At 34.9% G+C, this 25,039-nt stretch overlaps 1 protein-coding gene across 1 annotated transcript in view; it reads right to left on the reverse strand.

Moving 5' to 3' along the window:
• C2CD5 (C2 calcium dependent domain containing 5) overlaps nt 1-25,039 on the reverse strand; it is a 66,028-nt gene that overhangs the window by 21,299 nt on the left and 19,690 nt on the right. Inside the window, exons 9-14 of the mRNA XM_031553819.1 lie at nt 24,341-24,426; nt 18,523-18,631; nt 16,737-16,802; nt 4,160-4,274; nt 2,271-2,459; nt 461-652 (exon numbers count right to left, since the gene is read on the reverse strand). Of these exons, the coding sequence (XP_031409679.1) occupies nt 461-652; nt 2,271-2,459; nt 4,160-4,274; nt 16,737-16,802; nt 18,523-18,631; nt 24,341-24,426 (757 nt within the window). The remainder of the gene's footprint in view (nt 1-460; nt 653-2,270; nt 2,460-4,159; nt 4,275-16,736; nt 16,803-18,522; nt 18,632-24,340; nt 24,427-25,039) is intronic.

The following is a 25,039-nucleotide window of genomic DNA, read 5'->3' on the forward strand; positions in this document are numbered from 1 at the left end:
ACAACCATACGTATCATACACAGCTAACCCTTCCTTCTTTCCCACTTCTCATAAATTTCCTTATTCTCCTTTTGAAATTCAAAGGCCACAGCATAAATGTGACACAGCTGACAGTTCTACAGAGCAAAGTATTAATACAATTGTCTTAAAGAATTCGTTGAGTTTACAATGGAATAGCTGTAACAGATTACGTTAGCCGTCCCAATCAGCAAGTTAAAGCATGGCAACTCAGCCTTATAATCCACGCAAACAAAACACAGCAGTGTCCACCAACAAACAAAAGTTACATCAACAGACATGCACATAACACAATGGGAAGAGAAAGGTGGCATTCCCCTATGGTACCTTCATACACTGTTGTTAAATGAAAATTTAAGCTTTAATAGCATATTCAACGTTAGCAACAGGAATTCTTTCAAAGACCTCTAAAACTTCATGAAGAAAACATTTTGATCAATACCTGGCTTGAATAAGACATCCCTTTCCAATAACAGTGGCCTCTACAGGAAGATCAATTGTGGTGAAAAGGACATCAGGAACTTTTTGCTTCCTGCAGTTGTAACAATAAGTGAGGTGAGCAGGGAATGGCATGTTCAATTCATCGTATGGTATATGGCAAAATCCACAACCTGGTGGTGAAGCTTCTTCAATCCTAAAAATACATTATGGAGAACATACTTAAAACATCACATCTTATTAACAAGCATCAACATGTGCACGTGTACTGCATTTCACCAATAAAAGGTTAAAATTCGGTTGCACACTACTAGCTAATACATAAATTAGGCTTGTGCTCAAACTTATGATACAGGGATTGAATACATACAGCAGCCAATGATTAATGTACTCCTAAAACATTACTGAGCTAGCTTTAGGCTCTACAACTTTTTAAATGTAGTTCATGGTACAACACATTTACAGAGAATCTGCAGTACCAAATATAACAGTCTCTTATCTGATTGTATCAAAAAACCTACTCAAGCCTAATAAGCAGAATATAAATAATAGAACAACCATCCTACTGAGAAGAAGCACAATTAACAGTTAACATTGCAAAATTACTTTCTACACTAAAGTATTAGGTAAAACTTGATGGTCATGTAAAACAGACAGTCCCCTTTCCCAGCAGGAAAAATCCAGGAGCGACCACTGTAAAAAATATGAACAAGGAACATGTATGCCAACATTATCCCTGCAAACTTACTTTGTTTCACATAAACCAGTGCTTCTCAGTTATTTTTGAGGAGATGCTTAAAACAAATAGGAGAGACTTGGAACATTAAGGACCACTTTGGCAAGCATATTTTTATCTCAAACATGGTTTGAGACATGTCTGTCTGTCTGGTTGCTTTATCTTACTTTGTTATCTTTGCCAAGACTCTTAGTAGCAGTGAAATACATATTTAGATAAAAAATGTAATTTCCTTTACAATGTGAGCACAACATTTCTTTCTTTCCATCTCTTATTTTTCTGATAGAATGTAGAGTGATATACTGAATATGGATACAAATATTTCTGTTCTGGCTACATTTTTCAAGACCTTATCTACACAAGAAGATAACAGCCTCTTGCTAGAGTAAAAAAAAAAATAATAAACTGCACAACATTAGCAGGATTATATGAAAAAAGTAATACACGTGTTAATATATAACAAATAGCCTTACTTGTGACTTAAAGTAACCCCTTGAAATATATGATGACTTTTCTGACAAATTAATCTAATTAGTTTTTCGTTGTTTGTTGTTGTTTTTTTTTTTACCGAAAGTAACTGTTTGTCAATAATCATTCTTTAAATTTTATTTGCAAAAGCAGAAACAAAGGGATGTAGCAGGAAACTTCTTGGTTTTCCTTTAGCTTCTTGATTTTTGTTTCATGAACTTCACCTAAAACATACATCTTGTGAAAAAAAATCTGACCATCACTGCTTTACAACTAAGCTATTTTATCTCCTACACAGCTCTTAAATTGCACACAGAGCATATATACAGATATGATAACCACAGCAGAATTTGGCTTACATAACTTATCATACATCTGTCATTTTTTCAATGTGATATAAAGTTAAGAAAGATACCTGAGGAGTGGCAAAGAGAAAAACTGAGTTATCATCTGTGGTTAGTATCAAATGTGTTACCTTATTCAGACTGTTAAAAATAAAAATAGAATATCTAATTTGTTGTAGAGTTCCATTACTTCTGTTGTTGTTGTTGTTAGTGAAAAGCAGTAAAGTGGTTGGTCCCGCATCCTGCACTGTAACACTGTAACCTACCCTAATAGAGAAGAACTATCTTGGCTGTGAGGAAAAAAATCAACCTCTCCCTTCTCTGACCCTATGGAAAAGAAGCCAGGCTGCCATGACAACCTTTGATCCAAACAGCCTTCCATGGTGCCATCCTGAAGAAACCTAGGGTTCAGTACAGCTGCTGTGCCAGACGCGGACAAAATACAGACCTCTTCGCTATAAGAGAAAAAAATTACAACAGAGTGAATTCCTACTACTCAGTACTACTTTAAAATAAAACTATTAGATTAAAAGGCTTGTACTTAAGTCTCAGTAAATTCAATATAGCTACTAATTTTATGCATTCATTCAATTTTATCCATGAGACCACACACACAATCCTCTTTCAGTATTTAAATTAAGTTATCAGTAAGTGAAGCAGGAATGAACTGAAAGACTAAAGAGTCTTTCCTAAGGTTATAAAGAATATAGTATAGTACCACAAAGGTCACCAAGGTTTAAGAATGGTTTTTGACACTACAGTTAATGAAAAGAAATCCAGTCATCCAACAAAAGCAAAGAAATGTTTAAAAAATGAAAAAGCATAATTGTTTACCAAAGTGAACTGGAAGCTGAGAGTGTCATCATCTTACAGACATTTACTCTCAAAATGAAGTTACAATACAAGGTGGACAACAAGATGCTTCTTGGAAGATACTAAGTAGCAGAACTATCAACCACTACAATCACAGTACATACAGCACATAAAGTAACCAACCACATTCCTGGTTTAGAAGAGTTAAAACTCTCAGAAATGCATGATCACAAAGCTTTTAGCATTTTTAAATTAGTTAAATATGAAATAAACCTATAACATTCAGTACTTAAAATACTATGATGAAAAAAAAAATACAGAAAACAACTTTCCTACATTTTCTAGAATGATCTATTTGCCTTCTTTATTTGTCATTTCTTTTTTCAGAATCATTTTTATACACCGTATCTAGCAGACCAGTACTACAGACAGAGCTTTGCTCTTTAACTATGGAATAAATATTAATTGACAAGTACAGAAACTCTAATAAACACTAAACTACATTAAGTTTCTAAAGGAAATGAATATATGAAATCTTATAATGACTGCCTAACTCTGTACAGTTTTACCCAATACCTAAAGTTAAATAAAATTATGTATTAATTCTGTAACAAGATGAATTGTAAGATATCTATCCCCATCTCCAGACTTCTCACAGATTAGTAAGCCACAAAATACACAAGATTAGCATTTCTTAGTGAAGAGGAATTCAGCAAGACACTGGAATTTTGGCCTGAGTAGGACACATGCCTGGGGAGCTTACTGCTTTCTAAAACTGGACTTCAGAAAGACTACTGCAGAGCTGTGGTTTCACATACTCGAAAATAATGACATGCATTTTTTTTAAAAAGAAATGCAGTACAAATATTTACACTTCAAGCATTCTTATGCATTAGGCAGCACATTTTCCTTTAACGTACATTTAATACATCTAGTAAAGAACTTGTGTCTCAAGTTTGATGTTTACCATTTAAGTACCAGCCCATCACTTTTACTTCAAGTAGATTAGGTTTAGAAAACTTCAAAGAAATTAGTACTATTACTACAAAATCAAACATTCAGGTTTGAATTTTTTTTTTTAATGCAGTAATAAGAACAATGTCATTAGAAAATAAATGAAAACCCAGCGAAAGCCCAAACCAAAGCCCATTAACAAAAAGGAAATCTGACAGACTGTTTAAATTTTTAAGCTCAATTCTGAAACTTAAGGAAATTACTTCCACATGTTCTCCAAAGCAGACCTAGTAGAAAGTGGCAACAACTGTGTTGGAACAGTTCTCTATTTGTAATCCATTGAAAAATAAATAAATTTTCTGTGGCATTTTGAAAAATCATGATTTACCAAATGCTAGTTGATTCACTGTAGCCCACTACAGCATGACAACCCAATGCCTTGGCATGGGATTTTATTTCTTGTCTGATTTCTGCCCACCACGCATCTCGTGTCTCTGGTTCATCTGAAAGACAAAGTACAAATCAGTTCACTATTCCGCACTATGCCAATATAAAGTTTCATGCAATTAATCTCACAGGCTGCAATTTTCATATTCAAGTGTTTTATTTGAGGATTTTCTATTTCCTAGCTGTCACGCTACAAGTATTGAGCAAACATCAGCAGGGCCGTGTCATTAATGTTCCTGTATATCACTTGTGGAACTGGTTCTGACAAATTACTGCGTTCTTGTTGTGGGCTGTAAGACATCAAGATACTATTGGAGATACTATTTCAGTCTGTACCATCTTTAAGACCATGCTATCAGTTTCCAACAATTTAAGAATAGCATCTAACTTGCAATAAAGCATCAAAGATCTTTTCTAACAAAAGAAAAACTACTACTACTAATGAAACAGTATTTAGAGTAATACATTGATATTTACCTCACATCTTTGAAATAACCTGAACATTTTTCTCTACTGTAAGGAGAAGTACTGTTAGCAGATTTTTAAAACCATTTGCACAAGACTGAATCACCAGTCAAACACAGTGCTCTGCAGTTCCTGGTTTACCACTTCTAACTTATAATAACAAACAGTACAAATTTTAAGCTATTTTTAAATTAACAGCATGAAGAAGAACAAGAAGTATGTTGACTACATACTTGACAACATATTTCTTGCTTCAGTATCCTGATGACTGTCCTGGTGACTGCACTTTTTTTTTTTTCCTCCTACCAAAATGGATTATTTACCTTATCATCTCTATTGCCTCTGGGGTGCATCCTAAATATCAAATATACTCTAACTCCTTACCCTGAAAACTACATTAAAATGCAAAAGAAAAGTATTACTAAGATATGTTCATGCAATTCATTTATTATGACCGTTTAGAAGTTTCTCAAAGCTAAAGCTCTCTCTCTGCAAACTTTTTATATATGAAGTCAAAAACTGCAGTTTAAAACTAAGGTTTATAAAGTGCTACATCTTTCAAAATGGAAAACTATGTTAACTGTTGATACATAAAACAAGGGAGAAAACAATATCAAACTGAAGGCACTCAGATACTACAGAAGGATCTGAACGGATAGATTCTTACACAATTCCTCTGGAATCAATTGTATTTGCCATGGATACAACGTTCTAGCCATCAGGATCTCCTTGCTAAGTCATAATTTAAAATATTAAACCTGAGAACCATTGGGAGCCACTTTCGCACTTTTGTGCTATTAGGAATATTTATAAATATAGTGTATGATAATTCTATATCATACACTAAGTTCTCTGACAACATGATGAACAAAAATGGAAGATGCAGATATACAGATACTTTGAAACCTACTGAAACAAAAACATTGTACAGCAAGATGCATTCATCCATGATTTCACCTTAGCTTTCCTTTTCTTTTTTTAATTCAGAATTTGGCTTTCAGCTTTCTAAAATAAACCAATGATCACTTCATAATAATTAAAAAGCAAGCACAGAGGTTTGTGTTAATAAGTTAGTTATTCAACCATATCTATATCTTAAGATGTTATTGCTTGTGTACTCATACTACTGTACTAACAGCTTGGGTGTGCAGAATCAAGGTCATCCAACATTTGCTTTAAGAAACATATGCTAATGACAACAAAAAACTGCAGTGATCATGGAGAGCCTTCCTAAGAACTGAGACAAAAATATATACACACCAAAACATAAAACAGATTAAGGATTTTCATGAACTGTATCATGCTACACTCCAGCTGAGTTTACCTTCAGCAGGTTTCAACACATTCCCAGTAAAACCTCTAGGCATTGTATTTTGCCATTCTTCAGAATGAAACCAGCGTTGAAACAGTTTCACTGACAGGAAAAATCAAGTGCTCAAGACTCAGATGACTGCGGTACTTGCTATTAAGTTCTCACACTTTTCAGCTTTCAAGAGCTGAGCAGAAGTAGCCCATCACATCATAGCACTGGACTTCCCAAGTTCACCGTTGATAACCATTTTTGTTACACATCAAGCATCTTCTTTTGCATGTGTTCAAGTACAGAAATGCACAGGCTGTCCTTGCTGCCACCAGTTGACAGCAGCATTACTATGCAACCAGAGGAACTTTGGAAACACATTTTAAGGCAAAGGCTACAATGTCAGACAAAACACAGAAAGCTACAGAAGATGTGAGACCACAAGCAAACCAATTAAATATCGTTACTAATTCTTCCTGGTAGAATGTAAATGGATCTAAAGAGACATTTCTCCTTCTCCATCCAATCACAGTCAAGAAGTTTGCTTATTAATGTGTCTCCCTCTATAAGAGAATGGTTTAACTAAGTAGATAAAGTGGGAGCACTGACCACACAAGACACTTCTTGCTCAACTAGACTTGATCACAGGCTGATGGATGTAAGCACTGATGGAATAGCCACTGACATTTTTGTGATTCACAGAAAAACCTGCAATGGAGATGTAACTGGACCACTGCAATCTTTTTCCAGACATAAAGACTTAGGCAAAGGAAAGTTAACTTTATTATTATCGTTAGTTTTCTCTTCACATCCTCAGGTACCACTTGGCAAATACTGCTAATGACCTCTCTGTGACAAGAGGTACAAATGAAATGATGTTGTGATGAAGGAATTGAAAGTGAGCAAAAGGTGAAGCAATGGGGTGAACAAATGAGGCATTGTGGAGTAAAGAACAAGATTACAAGCAAGAAAATGATATTAAAAAGGAACGTGGACACAGGAAAAACTGAAACAGAATGAAATGTTGAAACAGAACAGATATACTCAAAGGGAACAGAAATGGCTGAGAGAGAAGTGACGGGTCCCAACCTCTACTGCAAACACATAACTTTCCTCAAAAGGAAATTTAGCTTTTAAATCAAAGTTAAGAGCAAGTTTTTAAGAGAATTAACACAATTTCTTACCCAGTCTATCTACAAGAATGCCTTCTCACAATGAAAAGTGCATATTATTGTGAGGTTGCTCAACACTATGTCTTGCTCAAGCAACATTTAACTCTTTACTCTAAGCATCTATTCACCAAAAAAATTAATAAAACAAGTAAACTGTAGTAATGTAATGCATGATTTTCATTCTTATTAAAGATAAGGACCATTTTCCAGTCATTGTCTTCATTGCTCACAGGATCAGGCTCAATATCTTTCAAACAAAAAAAAAAAAAAAAAAATCCAACAAATTCTCATTGTGAAAGTTCAAAAAGGTCATGCATAAACAACTGCTTGTAAGTAGAAGACCCAGCCTCCTTTAAGACATTCAACTGAGTCACTGTATTTTCCCTTCCAGAAAGGGAATAATAAGGATCAGTATATTAATACTGTACATTCACACACAATTTACATAAACTTACCTTTGCATATTAAAATACAAAATGATTGTCTACAGTTAAGATCAAACACTATGACATTGCAGTAATAAATTGATACAGAACACTGAATGCAGTGCAATGTGTAGCATTCAAATTCTTCTGACAAATATTTTCACAAGCAGCCTTGTTTGACACAAGCCACACAATTTCACATGGGGATGCCATTATAGCATTTACAAGTTTAGTAAAGCTAAGGATTTACATAAACAATTAGAGGAGTTAGGGAAGCAGGATGGCATGTGTCCAGCACACTCTTTATGAGTGTCTGTTGTTGTTTTTCACTAAGGCAAAAGCTTAAGAACTAAGGGTTTGCAAAGCAGATTCAGCAGACAGTAGCCAGAAACGGTGGGTATTTTGGCGCATGCTTGGATCAGGTGACAGTACAGACTGAAAACTATGGCAGCTCACTGAAATGGTTACAGAAAGTAATGGCCCTGGATTCTAGGTGGAAGCAAAAAGGCAAGCATACATAGCACTCAATCACAAGCTTTTCTAGCAAATCCATCAAGTAGTTTATAGCAAGGTTTATCTGAACTCCAAACAAGGAACTCTGCAAAAATTACATTGCTATTACTCTTTATTGGAAATCACAGACTGAATACTAACCTGCTTTCATTAATGTTTCAAAATCGGCATGATACTTATAACGAAGTAGAAGCAAAGCATACTGTTTCTAGAGTTGAAGACTTGAGAAACAATGCTGCAAACAAGAACAGCTTTCTATAAAAATCTCTAGTTGAAACTTTTCCAAAATTATTTAACAGCTTCAGTAACTACAAACATTGCCTATATTTGGTGCTCCAATTGTTTTTCTGGTTCATAAACTACTCATTTCTTTCATTCAAAGTATAGGATTGATTTCTTTCACCTGGATAACACTTAACACTGTAGATGTTTTTTGATTCACAAGAAGCAATATCTTTCCAGTTATCTGTTAAGAGGCTGTCTTCAAGGCCTTTCAAGAATTAGCACTAGGCTAGGTCCCCTACAAATCTTTAAAACAAGAGTTATGTACACAAGAGTTACTGCATTAAAGTTGAATGCTAAAAAGACATCCTGAAAAAAGCTCTTAAGTATGGTTCATTTTAATGTATCATAATACTTCATATTCAAATTTAGTGAATATTTACATTTACAATGCAGCATTCCAAAATGACGAGGACAACCACGATGAAGAGTTCTATCAACCTACAAATGATTCTTTGTCCTGGCACCTCAAAAAATAGCAACGAAGACAGTAAACTTAAACTCTGAATCCTTCACTAGGTAGAGTCATAATCCACGCTTTTCTGAGGAGGCCTCCATCTTAATAACCTCACAGTAGCAGGAATGGGCACAGCTACTGCACTTTTATACTGCAAACAGAGCTTCCTTATCCTCTTAATCTCAAATCTTCTCTATTACAACCTACTAATCAGCTTATACTGGGGAGGGAGGAGAGGGGAAGTTGCTTGCTTTGTTTTCTGAGTGTGAGATTGGGTTTTTTGGGAGGTGGTCCTTTTCTTTTAAGAAATATCTTTGTCAAGTTTACAAGCACCTTCCCTGGAGTCTCACCTCCTTACAAGTCTAATTTGATGCTCTCCGGCTACCCCATAAGTTAATGTATTCCCATAAGCTTTCTAAACTATTTAACAGTGCACAAAAAGCTTCTTGCCTGTATATCCTAAAACATAAAACTGGGTTAACAAATGACTAACCCTACAACAGATGAAAACTAATCTGAAACTTTCCAAAGATTCTCAATGCTTTTTTTCCCTCCTCTTTAAATTGCTCCCTATGTTTATCTTTGAAACAAAGATGGGAAAATGAAAGCCTTTTTTATAATTCAGAAATCAAAGGAAATAGATTATTGTGATTTATCATATGAAAACTAAGATGCAAAAAAGCAGTGCATACATATAATCAAAGAGAAATGGTAGACTTACTCCTACAAATTTTAAAACTATAGATAAAACATCCAGGTTAGAGAACAGTACTGCGTCAGTGCATCCCTGGCACATGAAATGAGGTCAGAAAGCATGTACTTTATTTCTCAAGCCCAACTGCTGAATGAGAAAAAACACAGCTAATGTTGAGGGAATTCTTCAATTACTTAAGACTGTAGCAATCTAGGATTAAAACCGCATTCAGTCTTCACACATTTGCAGGATAAGGTATTTCAGCTGGCTGACTTAACACAAAATTACTCCTTTGCAGGCCTAGTCCTCTTCTATCGAGTTAGTCAGGACAGGAGACTCACTCTGCAAGTGCATGTTCACCAATAGACTGCAGGACCACATAGCAGAAACAGTGCAGAAAAGCAGGACCGCTCCTTCCAGCAGCAGCTCACTACTGAGATGTGTTAGATTTAATAAAGATACACTTCCAGATAGGGAAGAAGCAAAGTTTTCTTCAGCAACATTCCCAATTCCTGAATATTCTTAATTGCAAATATTCCACTGAAAACCCTATATCACTGCTGGAAGACTAGAGAATACTGATTTTTCTCACAAAAGAGAGGGGGAAAAAAAAAAAAGTTGCTTTAACTATAAAAAGAACTAAAAGTCTCAGTTACTTGGATGAAAGGCTGAGAGATCCGGGACTGTTCAGCTTAGAGAAGACTGAGGGGGGAATCTCATCAGTGTTTATAAATATCTGAAGTGTAGGAGTGAAATAAATGGGATCAGGCTCTTTTCAGTGCTGCTGTGATAGGTTAGGGGGAACAGGCAAAAACTGAAAAAAACAAGAAATTCCATACAAGGAATGAGTAAGGAAAACAGAGCGCAGGAACAGGATGTCTGGAGAGGTGGGGGAATCTCCTTCTCTGGAGATATTCAAGACCCACCTGGATGTTTTCCTGTGTAATCTACCACAGGGAACTTGTTTTATCAGAGGGATTGGACTCTATGATTTACACAGGTCCCTTTCAACCACTACCGTGTGATTCTGAAACTTCTGTTTCTTTGATATGGTCGAATGTGTTCGTAATTTAGGAAGGAATATCTGTATGGAATTACACTTCCATACGGAAATTCTAAAGCAGATGGAGGCATTTTAACTGTCTCATCCTTAAAAGACAACTATAAGAATCCTAACTCAGAAGTCTGGCTTTTGGAATCCTACCTTACCTTCCCATCAGCTAACTCTCTTACATTCGTAAACAAACTTACATTGTTGACATTCCCAGCCTTGAAACGTTCCTAATTTGTTCTTAACCTCAAACAAATAATCCATGGAACACTTTAAACATTCAGATACCTGAAGATTAGTATCTCCTAAATCTTAGACTGACATAACAAAAAAGCAACTATTTTGTACTGATCACTGTGCCACCTACATGAATTCAATTCTGTATATATAAACAGAACATTTCAGATGAAAAAAAAATCAGTAATTGGAATTTTACCCTAAAAAAAGCCAAGTCTCCATTGTTCTGCACTTTGTTTACAAGTCACACATTGTCTTCAGGACAAACAAACAAGAATTACTTGGACAGATCACAGCATAATTAAACCTTTTCTTTACACATCGTCTTTGAGGGAAGAATTTTCCACATTGGTTCAAACAAATCTGCTGAAAAACACCACCAGCATTAACTGCAGGGCTGTAAAGTTTAGACCCTGTAACTTTTCCTTTTAATGGTAGGTGACCTTATATGCTCAATACATGCTGCAAAAGACTATCATTTTTTAAATTATTATTTTTTAAGCTGTCACACCATCAAACTGGCAGCAGTAATTGGGTTTATAGAAAGAGGAAATTATCATGTAATACGACTAAAAGAATACTCAAATCAAATGATAACACATTTGAAGACTAAAAATAATGCTGGTTTTGCATGTACGTATTAAAAATTAAACCTAAAATTAAACTATTATTAAGGTAACTCTTAAAAATAAAGGTTTAATCCTCACCATACTTTCCTAGCACTATAAGTTTCAAAAATGCTGTTTAGGTATAATAAAATGTTAAACACCGTAACTAAATTGTCTCTAGAAAATTAACTGTGTCACACCTAATTGTGTCACTAGCTTTTAGTATCATCTCAATCAGTCATTCATTCTCTAAAACTGACGTCCTTGTAGCTGTGTACAAGGCTCCACCTATAACAAATCAACTGGGACACTAAGTACCATACAGGAATGTTTTAATTGATCCTATTACAGTAACAGGGACAGTCTACTTCTTTGATGAGGTGCCAGCTAGTAACGATACTCCTCATTTTAACTTCTACCTGTTGCCTTGTCATTTAGGCACAGTAAGTGCAACTGATTCTAAAACAAGCAATATTCAAAGGACATCTTGAAATGATGGGACTGTCAGTCAAAACTGGAGATACTCTGCTGTAAACAAAACACATTTTTAAAAACCGCTCGGTGTCTATTTAATAACTAGTATCAAAAAATGAACTATGGCTATGTTTTAAAGTCTTAAACAAGTCCAAATACCTGGAAACTTAAAGCACGCAAGAATGTTATTTTATCTAATGCAGTCACTGAAAGAACCACACAGAACTTCAAAGAAAATAAGAGATTAATCTCTCAACAAACACAGATGTTCACAGACAAGACTACCACTTTCTGGCTGACTGCCATGCAGACAAATTCCCTCAGTGCACAACTGCAGAAATAAGATGACATTATCTGGCAGAAATTCATACTGCTTCTGCATTTCCTATTCATTGTTTACACTCCTCATGCTTTAACTGTTACATGCGCAGATCCACAGACCTTCCACAGCCTGTACTCGTATACCTTCACAACCACGCATTTCTGTTTTTGCTAGTCACACTAGCAGAAGAACCTTCTCTAAACTTCTGGATCCAAGGAGTCTTTCCTACAGGACTTCAACAAGACTGCATGGAGACAAAACAACTCAAAAGTTACAAAAAACACTGAAAATATTTCTGCAGAAGATCAAAGACAGATTTCACTGTCTAGCAGAATTTAAACTACAAAGTGAATGAGAAAAAAAAAACCTTATTTTTTTTCCAATGAGAAACATGGTGTACTGAAGAACTTAGTACTCAAACTAAGAAGGAAGAGAAGAGCTTTTGTGCCTAATTCAGCTTGGAAAATGGATCTTATCCATTAACATTTACCCACTGCAGTTCCTATTATCCTGCTAAGGTCAGTTAGAACTTGTATAATCTGCAAATTACATTCCAGTTTCCTAAAACTCTGTCAGCATTTTACAAATACATGTTTGTCTGTTGTTTTGTAGTATTTTGAAAGGTGTCATTTCAACTAGCATTGTTCCAGTTTTCTTCTAATATACCTTGGACAAAGTAAGAAACTGTACAACTATGTCTTTCCAATTGTAGAGTGGCACAGCATAAGGCTGACCAAAACTCATCACAAAACATGGAGCAAAACCATGATATCAGGATAATCGTTTTAGTCAAACCTCATGTTTTGAAATTAGGACAAGTGATCTGCAACAACAACTTTCTTCAAGACCACAGTTGTCTCTCTCATTTACTACCAGTTCAAACTGTAGTGGTGTCATAAGCAATAGCTGCATTGAAGCATCTGTGCAGCAAAAAGTCTATGCTGACTCTTACATCATTAACCAAATTTCAGAGAGATTTTAGATCAACTAAAACAAACTAAATAGCAGTACTTAGTGTTAAGACTTTAAATGTAAAATTTGTTATTATATGAAGCTTTAAGAGGATACCTGAATAGTCACTGACAACGATGAACCTTTGTTCAATTACACAGACATCTGCTCAAAACTCATTATATGAAAAATCACACACGCAGTTCCAAAGGAAATTATTTCCTTAAGAGTGCATCTGCTTCAAAAGAGAATATTCAAAAATCATTCACATTAATCATAAAAACCATTTGAAAATACTCACTCCTCTGAAAATAAACATTTCAGAGCAAAAAAGCAGAGTAAAATATTACTGAAAAAACATCATAATTTAATACACGTATTAATAAAGAACAAAAAGTTAAAGATTCATTCAGACACCATGTAGCTTTTATTCACTCTTCCGCATTCAGAAAATCCCCTGACAACTGCTGTACCATCATTCTATCAATACACACTGATGTGTTACAAGTCAACCTGGAAATTCTTCAAGAAAAAGCTAGAGGTCAACCTTAAAATTTAGTTGCGGAGTTTTTTTGTTTGTTTGTTTGTTTTTAAAGATCTGAACTTCAGACTATAATGAAAACATTCTGACGTTTCCTACTGCATTTTTTTCAAGTGCACCACATTACCACTCCAGATAGCAGTAAGAAATGTAATTTGCACATCCACTGTATGTTTGTATTTCCATCACAGAAAGCATTCAGTTTCAGAATCAAAACTTTTTCAAGCTTTCCTCTCGCCTTTTCTCATGTAAGAAACAAGCACTCTGGAGAATTGCACACTCCAATAACAAGTCAGGAATATCACACAAGGAGCTCAGAAGAGCCCTGGGAATTATATTAACAATCTTTGTTCCTTTAACATTTCTGACTACTGGAGCCAAAGAAGCATTATTAGAGCAGCTCCCTGAAGCAGGAGGTTGAAAATGTAATTACTTGAGTACACCGGATACATTAGTCTATGAAATGACTGTATGTGGAAGCGGTCTCTACTGAACAAGTTTCTTTTACTTGCTTAGGAACCTTTCTTCTCTGTATTTACCCTTAAGGAAAAGCCAACAAAGATCCAGCCTGCTGGACCTAGGACTCCTTTCACACTTTCATACTTACAATACATCTTTAACACCCTCTTCCAGAATACCACAGAAATGTAATCCAGTAGCCCCCTCGTTTCCACAGATTTGTGCTCTTGCCCCTCTACATTTATACTGCAGATTCATCCTGACCATTGCTTATTGCTAACTTCACAAATGTGTAACAATTGTTATTTAACCATACACAATTTGTAATTTAAGAAGTTTATTTTCCCTTCATCAAATTCAAATCCTTCCTTATTTCTATGTTTGATTTTCAAGCATGCTCAAATCTCTGCATCTTTTCATCAAATGTTGCTGTATCTTACACAATTAAACTCCTGACCATCAGCAAAGAAAGAAAAGGAATTTCTTTCCATATCCTTATGAAGCCTAAATAGCTTCTAAAAAGAAAATAATTTTAGCCTACTTATGCTTGTGATTACATCCTTGCTAACAGGAATGTAATGTAAATGCACAGTACTGTTCTCCTCAACCTTTAAAAGCCTCTCCTCTCCTTCATGCCAAGTAACAAGAGACTTGGCAAGAAACATCTAGAAGAAGGAGATGAACAGAAATCTTAGATTTCTCAATAGTAGCAGATTTACACAACACTGTCATTATTTCAGTCTAAGACAGAGTTAAAGTATATCATCTGAACTCTACTACAAAATCTACTGCACATCACATGTAACACCTGATCTACTGTATTCCTTCGGTCTCTTGTTCAGCAACATCCCTGGCAACGAAAAATCAACAAAAGTGAATACGACTCACTCAGTCCCTGACCAATAAGATAAATCAAGACTGATTAGTAGGGAGCTGATGACACATATCAAGGCAACAGAAACAGATAGTTCTGTCTCTCAGAGAAGTATTAACTCTAAAATTAGTGCTTGATTTAGGCTTCTCTATTCCAGAATTTCTGCATAACCAACACCTCTGGGTATAAATGCATATAACAGACTTATGTCTTCATTCTTCTGTCACCTCTAAACAATTTAGGCCATTGTTTTGAAATGAAGTCATGACCAGCTGGCCTTTAGTTTTGTAGGCTTACGTTACTGCATCACTTTCTAGCCTAGTTTAATGCAGTTTAGTGTCAGTACACAATTAATTTACTCCATTATTCTAATAAAATTTCCATAATAACATGAAACATCTTGAACCAGGCTACACTACACCAATAATAAATCTGGAAATTTCATAACATTATTTTCATATGAAAATTAAAATTCAAATTAAAAGATTCTATTTCATAACAAGAAAATAAACAAAAATAAAACAGACAAAAAAAACCATAAAACCTCCTAATTCTGATGTTCCAGGACATTTAATGTGGGAAGAAACAAGGACAAAAAAATTAGCCGTGGTTTCACATACTACTGGTAATTGAACTATCTGTAAAATGAAAAACGTATATAGATAATTAAACTAAAGTTTGGAGCATGACTGTGTACAATTTCCAAAGACACAATACAGATGTGCACGCAACATTTCAGTAACAGGAAGGCAAGTTTGATTCTGGGGAAAAACAAACCCCTCAAAGTCACCTTTCTGCCCTTTTACTGTGTCAGTTTTAAAAACAGCAATGTTTGGCAGGCTTCACTGACTTGGATATTACAAACGTGGAAGTTACACCTCTGCTTCTTCCATACCATTTTATATTCCAAGAATGAAGAAAGGGAATGTTTAAGAAAGGAGATTGTTTTTATTTCTCCCTGTAAGAGGCCAGTACTCTACACAGCTGTTATGTAGACTGCACCATAACTCTTCCATTTTCTCAGGAGCTGTATGAAGATGTTACATACTCTGATCCCTGAAACAGCATAAAAAGTAGAAGACTGGGGCTTTTTCACAATAGGTTTTGAAGAGATTTAAAAGTTTAAATAATTCTGTTGTAAAACTTGCAAGACAATTCTATCTTACAATACAAGATTTGTGAACCAGCACATTCTAGACAACATACTATCCTCTCTGAAGAGACCATCTTCTTTAGTCTATTTTTCTGGCTTTCAGCATACTTTACGTCAAATATTTAGAACAAACATATTCATTGATTTCCTGAAAGTAACAGAAGTACAGCCATTATTAAAGAAAGTGCAAGATCATGCAAAATAAAACAAAACAACAACAACGATCACATTTGACATGATCGCAACTGTGTAAAATCAGAATCCATTCTCTTTACCTAGCTTTACTTGTTTTCTAGACGCAAGGCTTTTCAGATTAGTATAATATTGATCTTAGGAATACTATTTTATACTAAAACAATGTTTTGCAGTTTTAAAGAAAGCCTTTAACAACATTAGAACAAGACATTGAGGCATGTCACCATTAAACAGATTTAAATTTGAAGCATTAACCTAATTAATATCCTACAGCACATCTAAGAACTTCACTGAGCTGCCATAATTTCTGTCAGCATATGTAGTACTGAATGACTAGTAAAATACCTGAATTGAAACTATTCCAGTCTAGCAGTTTGTATGATCTTGTGTTACCCATAATTCCGACAAAGGCTGAGTTCAAAACAGCAAATTAGTAGATCAGTTATAGGAGCAGAAAAGTGAAAAAAAAAAAACTACCAACAAGAACACAATTGACAAGATCACTCCACAGGAACTGGAAAGACACAGACAGCAGAGTTAATAAGAGGCTGAAAGGGAAAAAAGGAGCATGCTATAGCAATCTAGCACTAGGCGTGATCAAAGTGTACAATAAATAGCAATTACTGTGCAATTGGTAAGTTCTCAAACAACCTCTTTTAGTCTTTTTTCCTCTTCTACAATTTCCTGCATATTCACTTGCCAGCTTAAGTAATTCAATTAATTTACAAACTTGACCCAAATGCTTTGTATGACCATCACCACATCAGAATTTATTTCTACTTCTTCACTTTCCCTCCCACTGGGACGTCCTTTCACTCCCTTTTTTCAGTTTTCCTTTTTTTGCAATACTCTGAGTTTGAAGTATCATGTATGTTACATACACTCGTCAGGAGCAATCCAAAAAATCACAAAAAAAAACCCCTTAAGTTGCAAAAAGTCACTTAACTGTGCAAATGTGCGTCTCTATTTCACATTCTTCTCCTGCTTTCAGTTTTTTCATTTTGTCTTATCATATAGTATATTTCACATGTCAATGTTCTGTATCATAAATTAATCTGTACATGAGATGTCATATCTGTATCACATATGTTAAAATACAGACGCTTGAGACAAATTTGTATAAAAAAGAACAAACACATTATACATTGACATTACTCTTAATATTCTCTCTACTTCATAAACAAAAGCTTAAAAATAGGGAAAAAAGAACAGTATTCGGTACTCAAATGCTTTAAAAATTTCCTAAAGTAGTTTACTTGAATTCAAATCAAGTCTGGGATTTTATTTCATATTATCAGTTTAATCCAGCAACAATCTTCCTGCTTCAAAAATTAGCTGCCTTGAAGGAGAGAGATTTCTTGTTAATTTTTTTATTTTTTAATTTTTTTGAAAAAGATGCATTTGCACAAACTTTATGTTCTGTTACTCCTGGCCAGTGCATGCAAAACTACTACAGGTGTTACTGTATTCTTTCATCTGCTTACATTTTAAGTGCACTGATTAACTCCAACTTTTTACAGAGCACTTCTACTTGTATCAGTTAATGTAACACCAAAAGTATTCAGAGTCACGTAATGTTGATTTCAGAAACATGCAAAATACATGTTCCATTACTGGAGTTCCCAGGTAAGTATTAGACAAAACCACTAAAAAATTGTTCTGTGTATGTTTTTAAGTAAAAAAATAACAGTCCAAAGGTTTTATCAACAGAGGTTAAAAACACATATTGAGCTAGAATGCAGAGATTAGTCCTTATGGATTTCAAAGAGCTAAAAATTATATACACTTATAAATGTTTTCTAAGTATTTCATCTGATTTTTGTTTGAAAGGAAAGCTTGCCTCATGCTTTAATATTCAGAAGTAGCCAAAAATAAGTAGTCTCGATAATTCAAAGACAGTTCTTGGTGTGAAGTTAATGGATCCCACGTACTACTAGAATTTCACTAACTTGATGAGCGATTTCTCACTGAAGACAAACCCTCTGAATGCATACTACTTCACAAGCTTCAATTATTGCTCTTAATATACTGTTAGAATATATTTGTATTAATAAAAATACTACTACCTCATAACATTTTAAGGATTGGTTATCACGACAGAACTTAGGAGAGATGTATTGTGTCAACGTACCAGGATTGTGAATGCGATCCAAGAGCTTCACAGAACGGGCACTAACAACACCACCAACGTGGACAAGGAAGCCTGGTGGAAAGGCCGTCAAGGTAAAAAATGGAAATTCCTGTCACGATTAAAAACAAGCATCAAATGACTGTTCATCAACTACTGCTAATTGTCACTAAACATGCAGTGAACTGATCATTGCCCTGAAATACAAATAAAGCAGTTACAGAGGGCCAAGCGTATCCTTCAGGCTTACTAGGCACTATGTAACCATACATCTTCACATACCAACAGTATAAGAAAAGCAGAGTTATCCTAAAAATGTAAAAATACTTTTCCCCCATAGAGTTGCATCCTAACATAGTATTAATTAGTAATCAAAGCTTTACATGTTTGAGTTAACAAAGCTTTCGTTGGTCTGCCTTTAAGAAGGCAGCTAAGCAACACAAGTTTGTTAACTGATAAAAAATAAAGGATTATTTTTCTCCATTTTCCAGGGCTTACTGTTATAACTGAATGCAGTTCGATCCTGAAGCACAGGGTAAAGCTAACTGCAGTTCTGTAAGAACAGTGAATGTCTTAATACAGGAGGACACGTTTATAAATATATTAGCAGATTGCTCTGCAAGTGTCAAGAGCTCTAAAGATAAGTAGTAAGCTTTATTCCAAAAGACGAATGTTTAAGTCTTCTATGAAATACAACTAAGTTCTTAAACCAAGGAAATTCATTTCCAATTTTATTTGTTTAAATGAGTTTTACAAATTCATAATTGAAATTAATAAGTTTTAGCAACGGTTTGAAAATATTAATACAAGAGGTCATTAAGAGATAATAGCAATTTTTCATTACATACATGACAAAAACTTTCATATTTAAATGTGGTGAACACAAAAATGGGAATATTTTATTTTCTACAGTATTACACACTCTATAGCACATTTATGGGGGGAAAGGTGACAGGTTAGTGTTCAGCAATTCTCAACGGAGAGGCAAAAATACAAAGAAAAATCATGCAATCGTAGTTTGTGTAGTGATGACTGGTTAAATGGATAAAATAAACAGCGTAACTGTATATGAGAGAAAGTACAGTAGAAGTTCCTTTCTCGCATACTTAAAGCACTTACAACAGTACAGTGCAGCTGAGCTTCCACCTAAACAGTGTACATGCTGCAAATTAAATGAGGATCGTGGTTCTTCCAGCAATACATGGCATGAAAAGCCCTTTTGAACAAAAGTCCTAGGCAACTTTTAAAATGACCACTTCAGAATTACTACCACCCACGTGAAGTTTACTAGAACTCTTACAATTCTTAAGAAGTCCTGCAAATTACGTTTTTTCTGCATTTTCACTTTTACAGAATTTCAAAACTGCAGCAAATTTTGTCATCAATAATAACAATACTGCCTACCACAAGCAAAAAAAAAAAAAACCAACAACAAAACAAAACAAACTACTGTCGTTGTGTTTCATGAAGTGATTAAAAAGTAGGACGACTTCACAAGAGGAATCTGCGAATCTGCCTGGCTGATCTGTCTTCAGGAGCACCAATGGATCTCTATAGAGGAGTAGAGAAAAGATTCCACCAGAAGGTTACACCAGATCTTGAAGTGCTCTGCAAGTTATCAGAGCAGCCAAAGACCCTGACCACAACACAATCTACTTCTTTCCTATACAGTTTTCTGCCAAAAAAACGTAAAATCCTGGTACAGTTTCATCAACTGATTCACAACAGTTACAATACTTTTTCTCCTGTGTAATTCCATGACAAGCATTATGTGCAACTTAAAAATACACAAAATATATACATATACAGCAAACATACATTTGCTGTGTCCCTTGAATAGTTATCCTGCATTAGTAATGTTAAAAATTAGTAACTAGCTTTCTTAGAACAGCAGAAACTGATTATAGAAAGTTCAGTGCACGCTATCTGTATGAAATATACATATATTCACTCTTAGGCTATACTTAGCATACGTAGTGAACAAAGTAAATGTTTTCACTCTGTGCTCTAAAGTACAAGGAAATCAAATGCTTATTAATCTGTATTCAGAAGCTACTTTATACATTTTTGTCAGGCTTCACACTGCAAGTAATTTTAACATGTTCAGACACCAGCCTGCTTAGTTTACAAACTTAGTTCACTAACAGCATCATTTTGTCTCAATCAATACACTCACAGGTAATATGCTAAAATTAGACCTATGTCCTCTCCATTAATTTCACACACAAACAACTCTAAATAAGTCACTGAAATACTCAAACACACTCTTACTCCTTTAACAATGTGTCTCACTCCTTCTGATGCACACAGAGGGCCGTCACTTATTACAATAGCCTTTTATTTCTATTTTTTCCCAAGCTCTCTCAGAAGGGTTTATTTATTATCGTATTAGTCAATATACCACAAGACCCAGCCTCAACTACATGTGGTGATCTGTAATACTTCGTTTAAAGTTTAAAGCCAGTCTTGTTGCACAGAAAACAGATTTCCTTTGAACCAGATGCCATAGTTGTGTATTATAAATTTCCTCCATTACTGTACTTCACAATGGACCTTCAAGATAAGGTGTACGAACACAGAATCTTCCCATCTGTGTGAAGACATGATGACCTTAATTTTCCAAGCTACAACCGAAGACAGCCAATTATTTTTACCAATACTAATTGGTACATTGGGTGCTGGACTCAGTGATCCTTGTAGGTCTCGTCAAACTCAGCATATTCTGTGATTCTAATTCACTACATCATTTCTCAGTTATTCATTGCAGGGACTCTCAAAAAAGTACATAATGGATTTAATCCTTGCAACTACACTGAGATTTTACAGCCAGCATTTGGAGAAAGCTTGATGAGGCTACAAGAAAGTAATTGCCATGTTTAATACAGTGCTTTAAAATGCTTGCGTGTATACATACATGTATTGCTAGTATTCAAACTGCATTTTACATACATTACACATAAAATAATGAAAAATGGAACATGGAACAAGGCCACACACACAGACATACTGTGGTGCTAGTGCCAGGGAAGCAGTTCTCAGCTTTCTATCCAGCCATTCCCTTATTCCTACCACGGTGCCATTCCCTCAGGTATTGCTTGTGATGCTGACACATTCATGGAGCTTCTGGCACCAAGCCAGAGTAGAGATGTCATCCATACCAAAATACTGTTTACTTCCTGTTTGAGTTACTTTATTGTAGACATGTTTGCTGTGCAGTAACAGGAAACCTACTACAAGCTTAATTTTCTCTTTAGCGTATCAACTTCGCACCAGATGGCCAAATAATCTCAAAATTTTTATTTCAAATGAACTGAGGGGTGACTTGGATAGGAGTAAGAAGTCACTGGAAAGAAAAGTTGCTTAAGGCAGCAGTGCAGCCAAAAGAATCAGAGAGAGAACTGCGTTGTAACACAACAGTGATCCAGCAGTGCTCTTCACAGATGAATACCAGTGGATCTCTGTTTTGTAAAGGCAGCAATAAAGATCTCTCAAGCACTAGCAGAATGCAAATACGGAGGACTAACAGCATTTGTCCAAGTTGAGTTTGAAAGAGAGAGGAATTACAATAAGAGCAGTGCTTGACTGCACGTGTGAAAACACAGGCTAATTTTTGCCTGCTGAGAGAGGCAGTACACATTTCTAGGCAGAAGTACACAGAAAGATAGCTGTGTCATACAGTTAACACCTGCAATCAACAGGGATCCTGTGAACTGCTAAAAATATATTTATATTAAACAACACATGTACACATTTTCCATGGCTGGTGTACTTTCCCCGGAAAAAAAGTAAGTTAAGACAATTCTTCTAACAAAATCTCTTCTGATTTCTAATTCAGTTTATTAAGTAACAGACTAACACATATTTGATTAAAAAAGCTGACAAGACATCCAGTTAAATAAACTGCTTATAACACGCCTTAGCAGTACCCATATGCTCAAATAATCTTAGCTAAGATTCAAAAGAGCTTAGTATACTTTCAACACATGGCAATATAACACACAAATCAATTTTGCTCTTTGCTTAGGTGCTGCCCTAAAGAATCCACGTAACTACAATGCATTGTGTACATGTGGAACAGTGAAACAGACAAAAAGTTCTTCTGAGTGCCAAAGACATGTTGAGCTAAATGTCTCCCCCCACCTTTTTTATTCATTCTAAGTATCTGAAAGAGGGCAAGTGCAACAAAAAACAAATCCAACATAAAATTATCAGAAAGACAACAGAAGCAATTTTGTGTGTGTCAATTAATAGTCTGCATGCTTTGCTACGTATCGATCATCTTAGAATTAATAACAGATTCAACATGTTTCCACCTCATTTTATGGTATTTCTTCAACTTGGCAGTATACAGGTCTTATCAAAATAATTGGCAAATAATTCAAATTCCAGATATATGTTAACTGTGCTGATTTTACATTTTTAATTGTTTTTAAGAAGCTTCCTGAATAAATAGTAGATAAGTCATGAAACGTCTAAAACATTAGGAGAAAAAGGTAAGAGAGAGAAATGGATCTTTTTGAAGGTATTTTTTTCCTCCAAGCAACAGCATTAAAAGCAAAGCTATGGATTTAAAAGAGAAATTACATCTGAAATCTACGAACATGCAAAATATAAATTAAGCCAAAGTATACCTGATAAATGCTTTAAAACAAACGAGAAAAACTAAAAAATATACAAAATTCCTGCATAAGCAAGATTCCAAAGAAATCTGAAGAAACCTCACAAAGAAAATCCAAAGATTAGAAATGATTGCTTAGAAATTTTCAATACAAAAAAAACAAAAAACAAGAACAAAAACCAAAAAACTATAAAGAGTCACACAACGTTGTAGAACATACCCGCCTTCTACAGAACCTATGAGGCGATCCTCTCTTAGCAATGGACAACACAAGAAATGAGAAAAGAATCATCCACTTGACTCAAAATAGCAGCTATTCACTTCTATTTCACAGACACACCTGATTTTGTTTTCAACAACTTACACAGGTTCTACAGGTATACAGATTTGTAATTATAATCATTTATTTTTTTCCCCCAGATAGCAGAATATTCCATATTTCTTCTCTCAAGACATCTCGTTAATAACACAGCATTTTAATCATACCAGAATATATTGTAAACATACTGCAAAGACCTCATAAACATCTTTAAACAATCGAAAGGAATTTAAAACACTGTTTTTATTTTGCTCTATATTCAGTATGGATTGGTAGCATATAAACAAATTGAATTTTTGGTCTTACAGAGGTTCCTCCAAAACTTGTAAACCCCTTTTACTGTTTGGGAACTGAATTGTTGAAGTTATCATCTTACAAATGCTACATGCACATCATTTCATGTAGAACAAACAAGTTCTGAAGTACTATGCAACAACTCTATTTTCTTCCAAATATCAGTTTTCTCAATTAATTATGGGACTTTCACCTTGTCTGAAGTTATTTCAATCTTTCTGACTTTGGCTTCTACAAAAATTCAACCAAATATGTGACAGCAGAGTACTAAATAGACACATACATCTAAAACTTAGACACCAAACAGCAGTAAGTTATGCTGTACCTGTTTTGTAATATCCACTGTAATCACTTGCATGTAAGCACTAACGTGCACACACTACACTTACTTCCACTACTCTTACGGCTTTAATAATATATTAAAAAAACTCACCTGAATTCTAATTATTCAATGTCTATTAAATATTCAATATCTATAGTAAACTTTCAGACAAAAAGATGCATCTTTTAAAACAGACAGTAACAGGAAACTTACTACAAGCTTAATTTTCTCTTTAGTATATCAGAAATATAAGTATAAAATGCCTTACCCTTTGTTCCAGAGCTGACTGAGTCTGCTGCCTTAAGAGAGTTTTAAATGGCCCCCCTTCTTTTCCAGCACTCCCACTGCCCATTCCTAAAGAGTACCAGTACAAATGACATTTAAAAGATAAATAAAAACATATTATCATTTGCATTCAAACTTCAATTTAAAAATATGTGAAGCTGTGATTGAAAACCATACAAACTATTCCCTTAAATTTCCACCAAAAAAAATGCTGAGCATTTAAGCACTTGAGTTTTGCGAGTGAGGCAGGGTATGAAGGTGATGGATTTTTAAGTTTATTTTTAAAATTCCTAGCAGTGTTTTTAATCACTATAGATTTGGATAAAAATTTCCTGACATGTCTTTGAAGATCTGGGTTTGCAATTCTTTTGTATGACACAAAGCTTTAATTTCAGTATAGAACCACAGAATGGTTTGGGTTGGAAGGGACCTCAAGGATCATCAAGCTCCAACCCCCCTGCCACAGGCAGGGTCACCAACCTCTACATTTTATAGTAGAACAGACATATAGATCTCCCTGCTGTGCCTTCCACAGAAAGATTCAGCATCATTAGAGTTTCAGAGTCCTTACCTAAAAAGGGCTGCAATGTTACCATTAACATCATTGAACAATTCTGCTGCATTTCTTTATAATAAGCTATACTTCTCTACTTGCATTATTGGTTTAAAAAAAAAACAAAAA

Source organism: Meleagris gallopavo, chromosome 1, assembly GCF_000146605.3.
Source record: "Meleagris gallopavo isolate NT-WF06-2002-E0010 breed Aviagen turkey brand Nicholas breeding stock chromosome 1, Turkey_5.1, whole genome shotgun sequence".
Classification (NCBI taxonomy): Eukaryota; Metazoa; Chordata; class Aves; order Galliformes; family Phasianidae; genus Meleagris; species Meleagris gallopavo.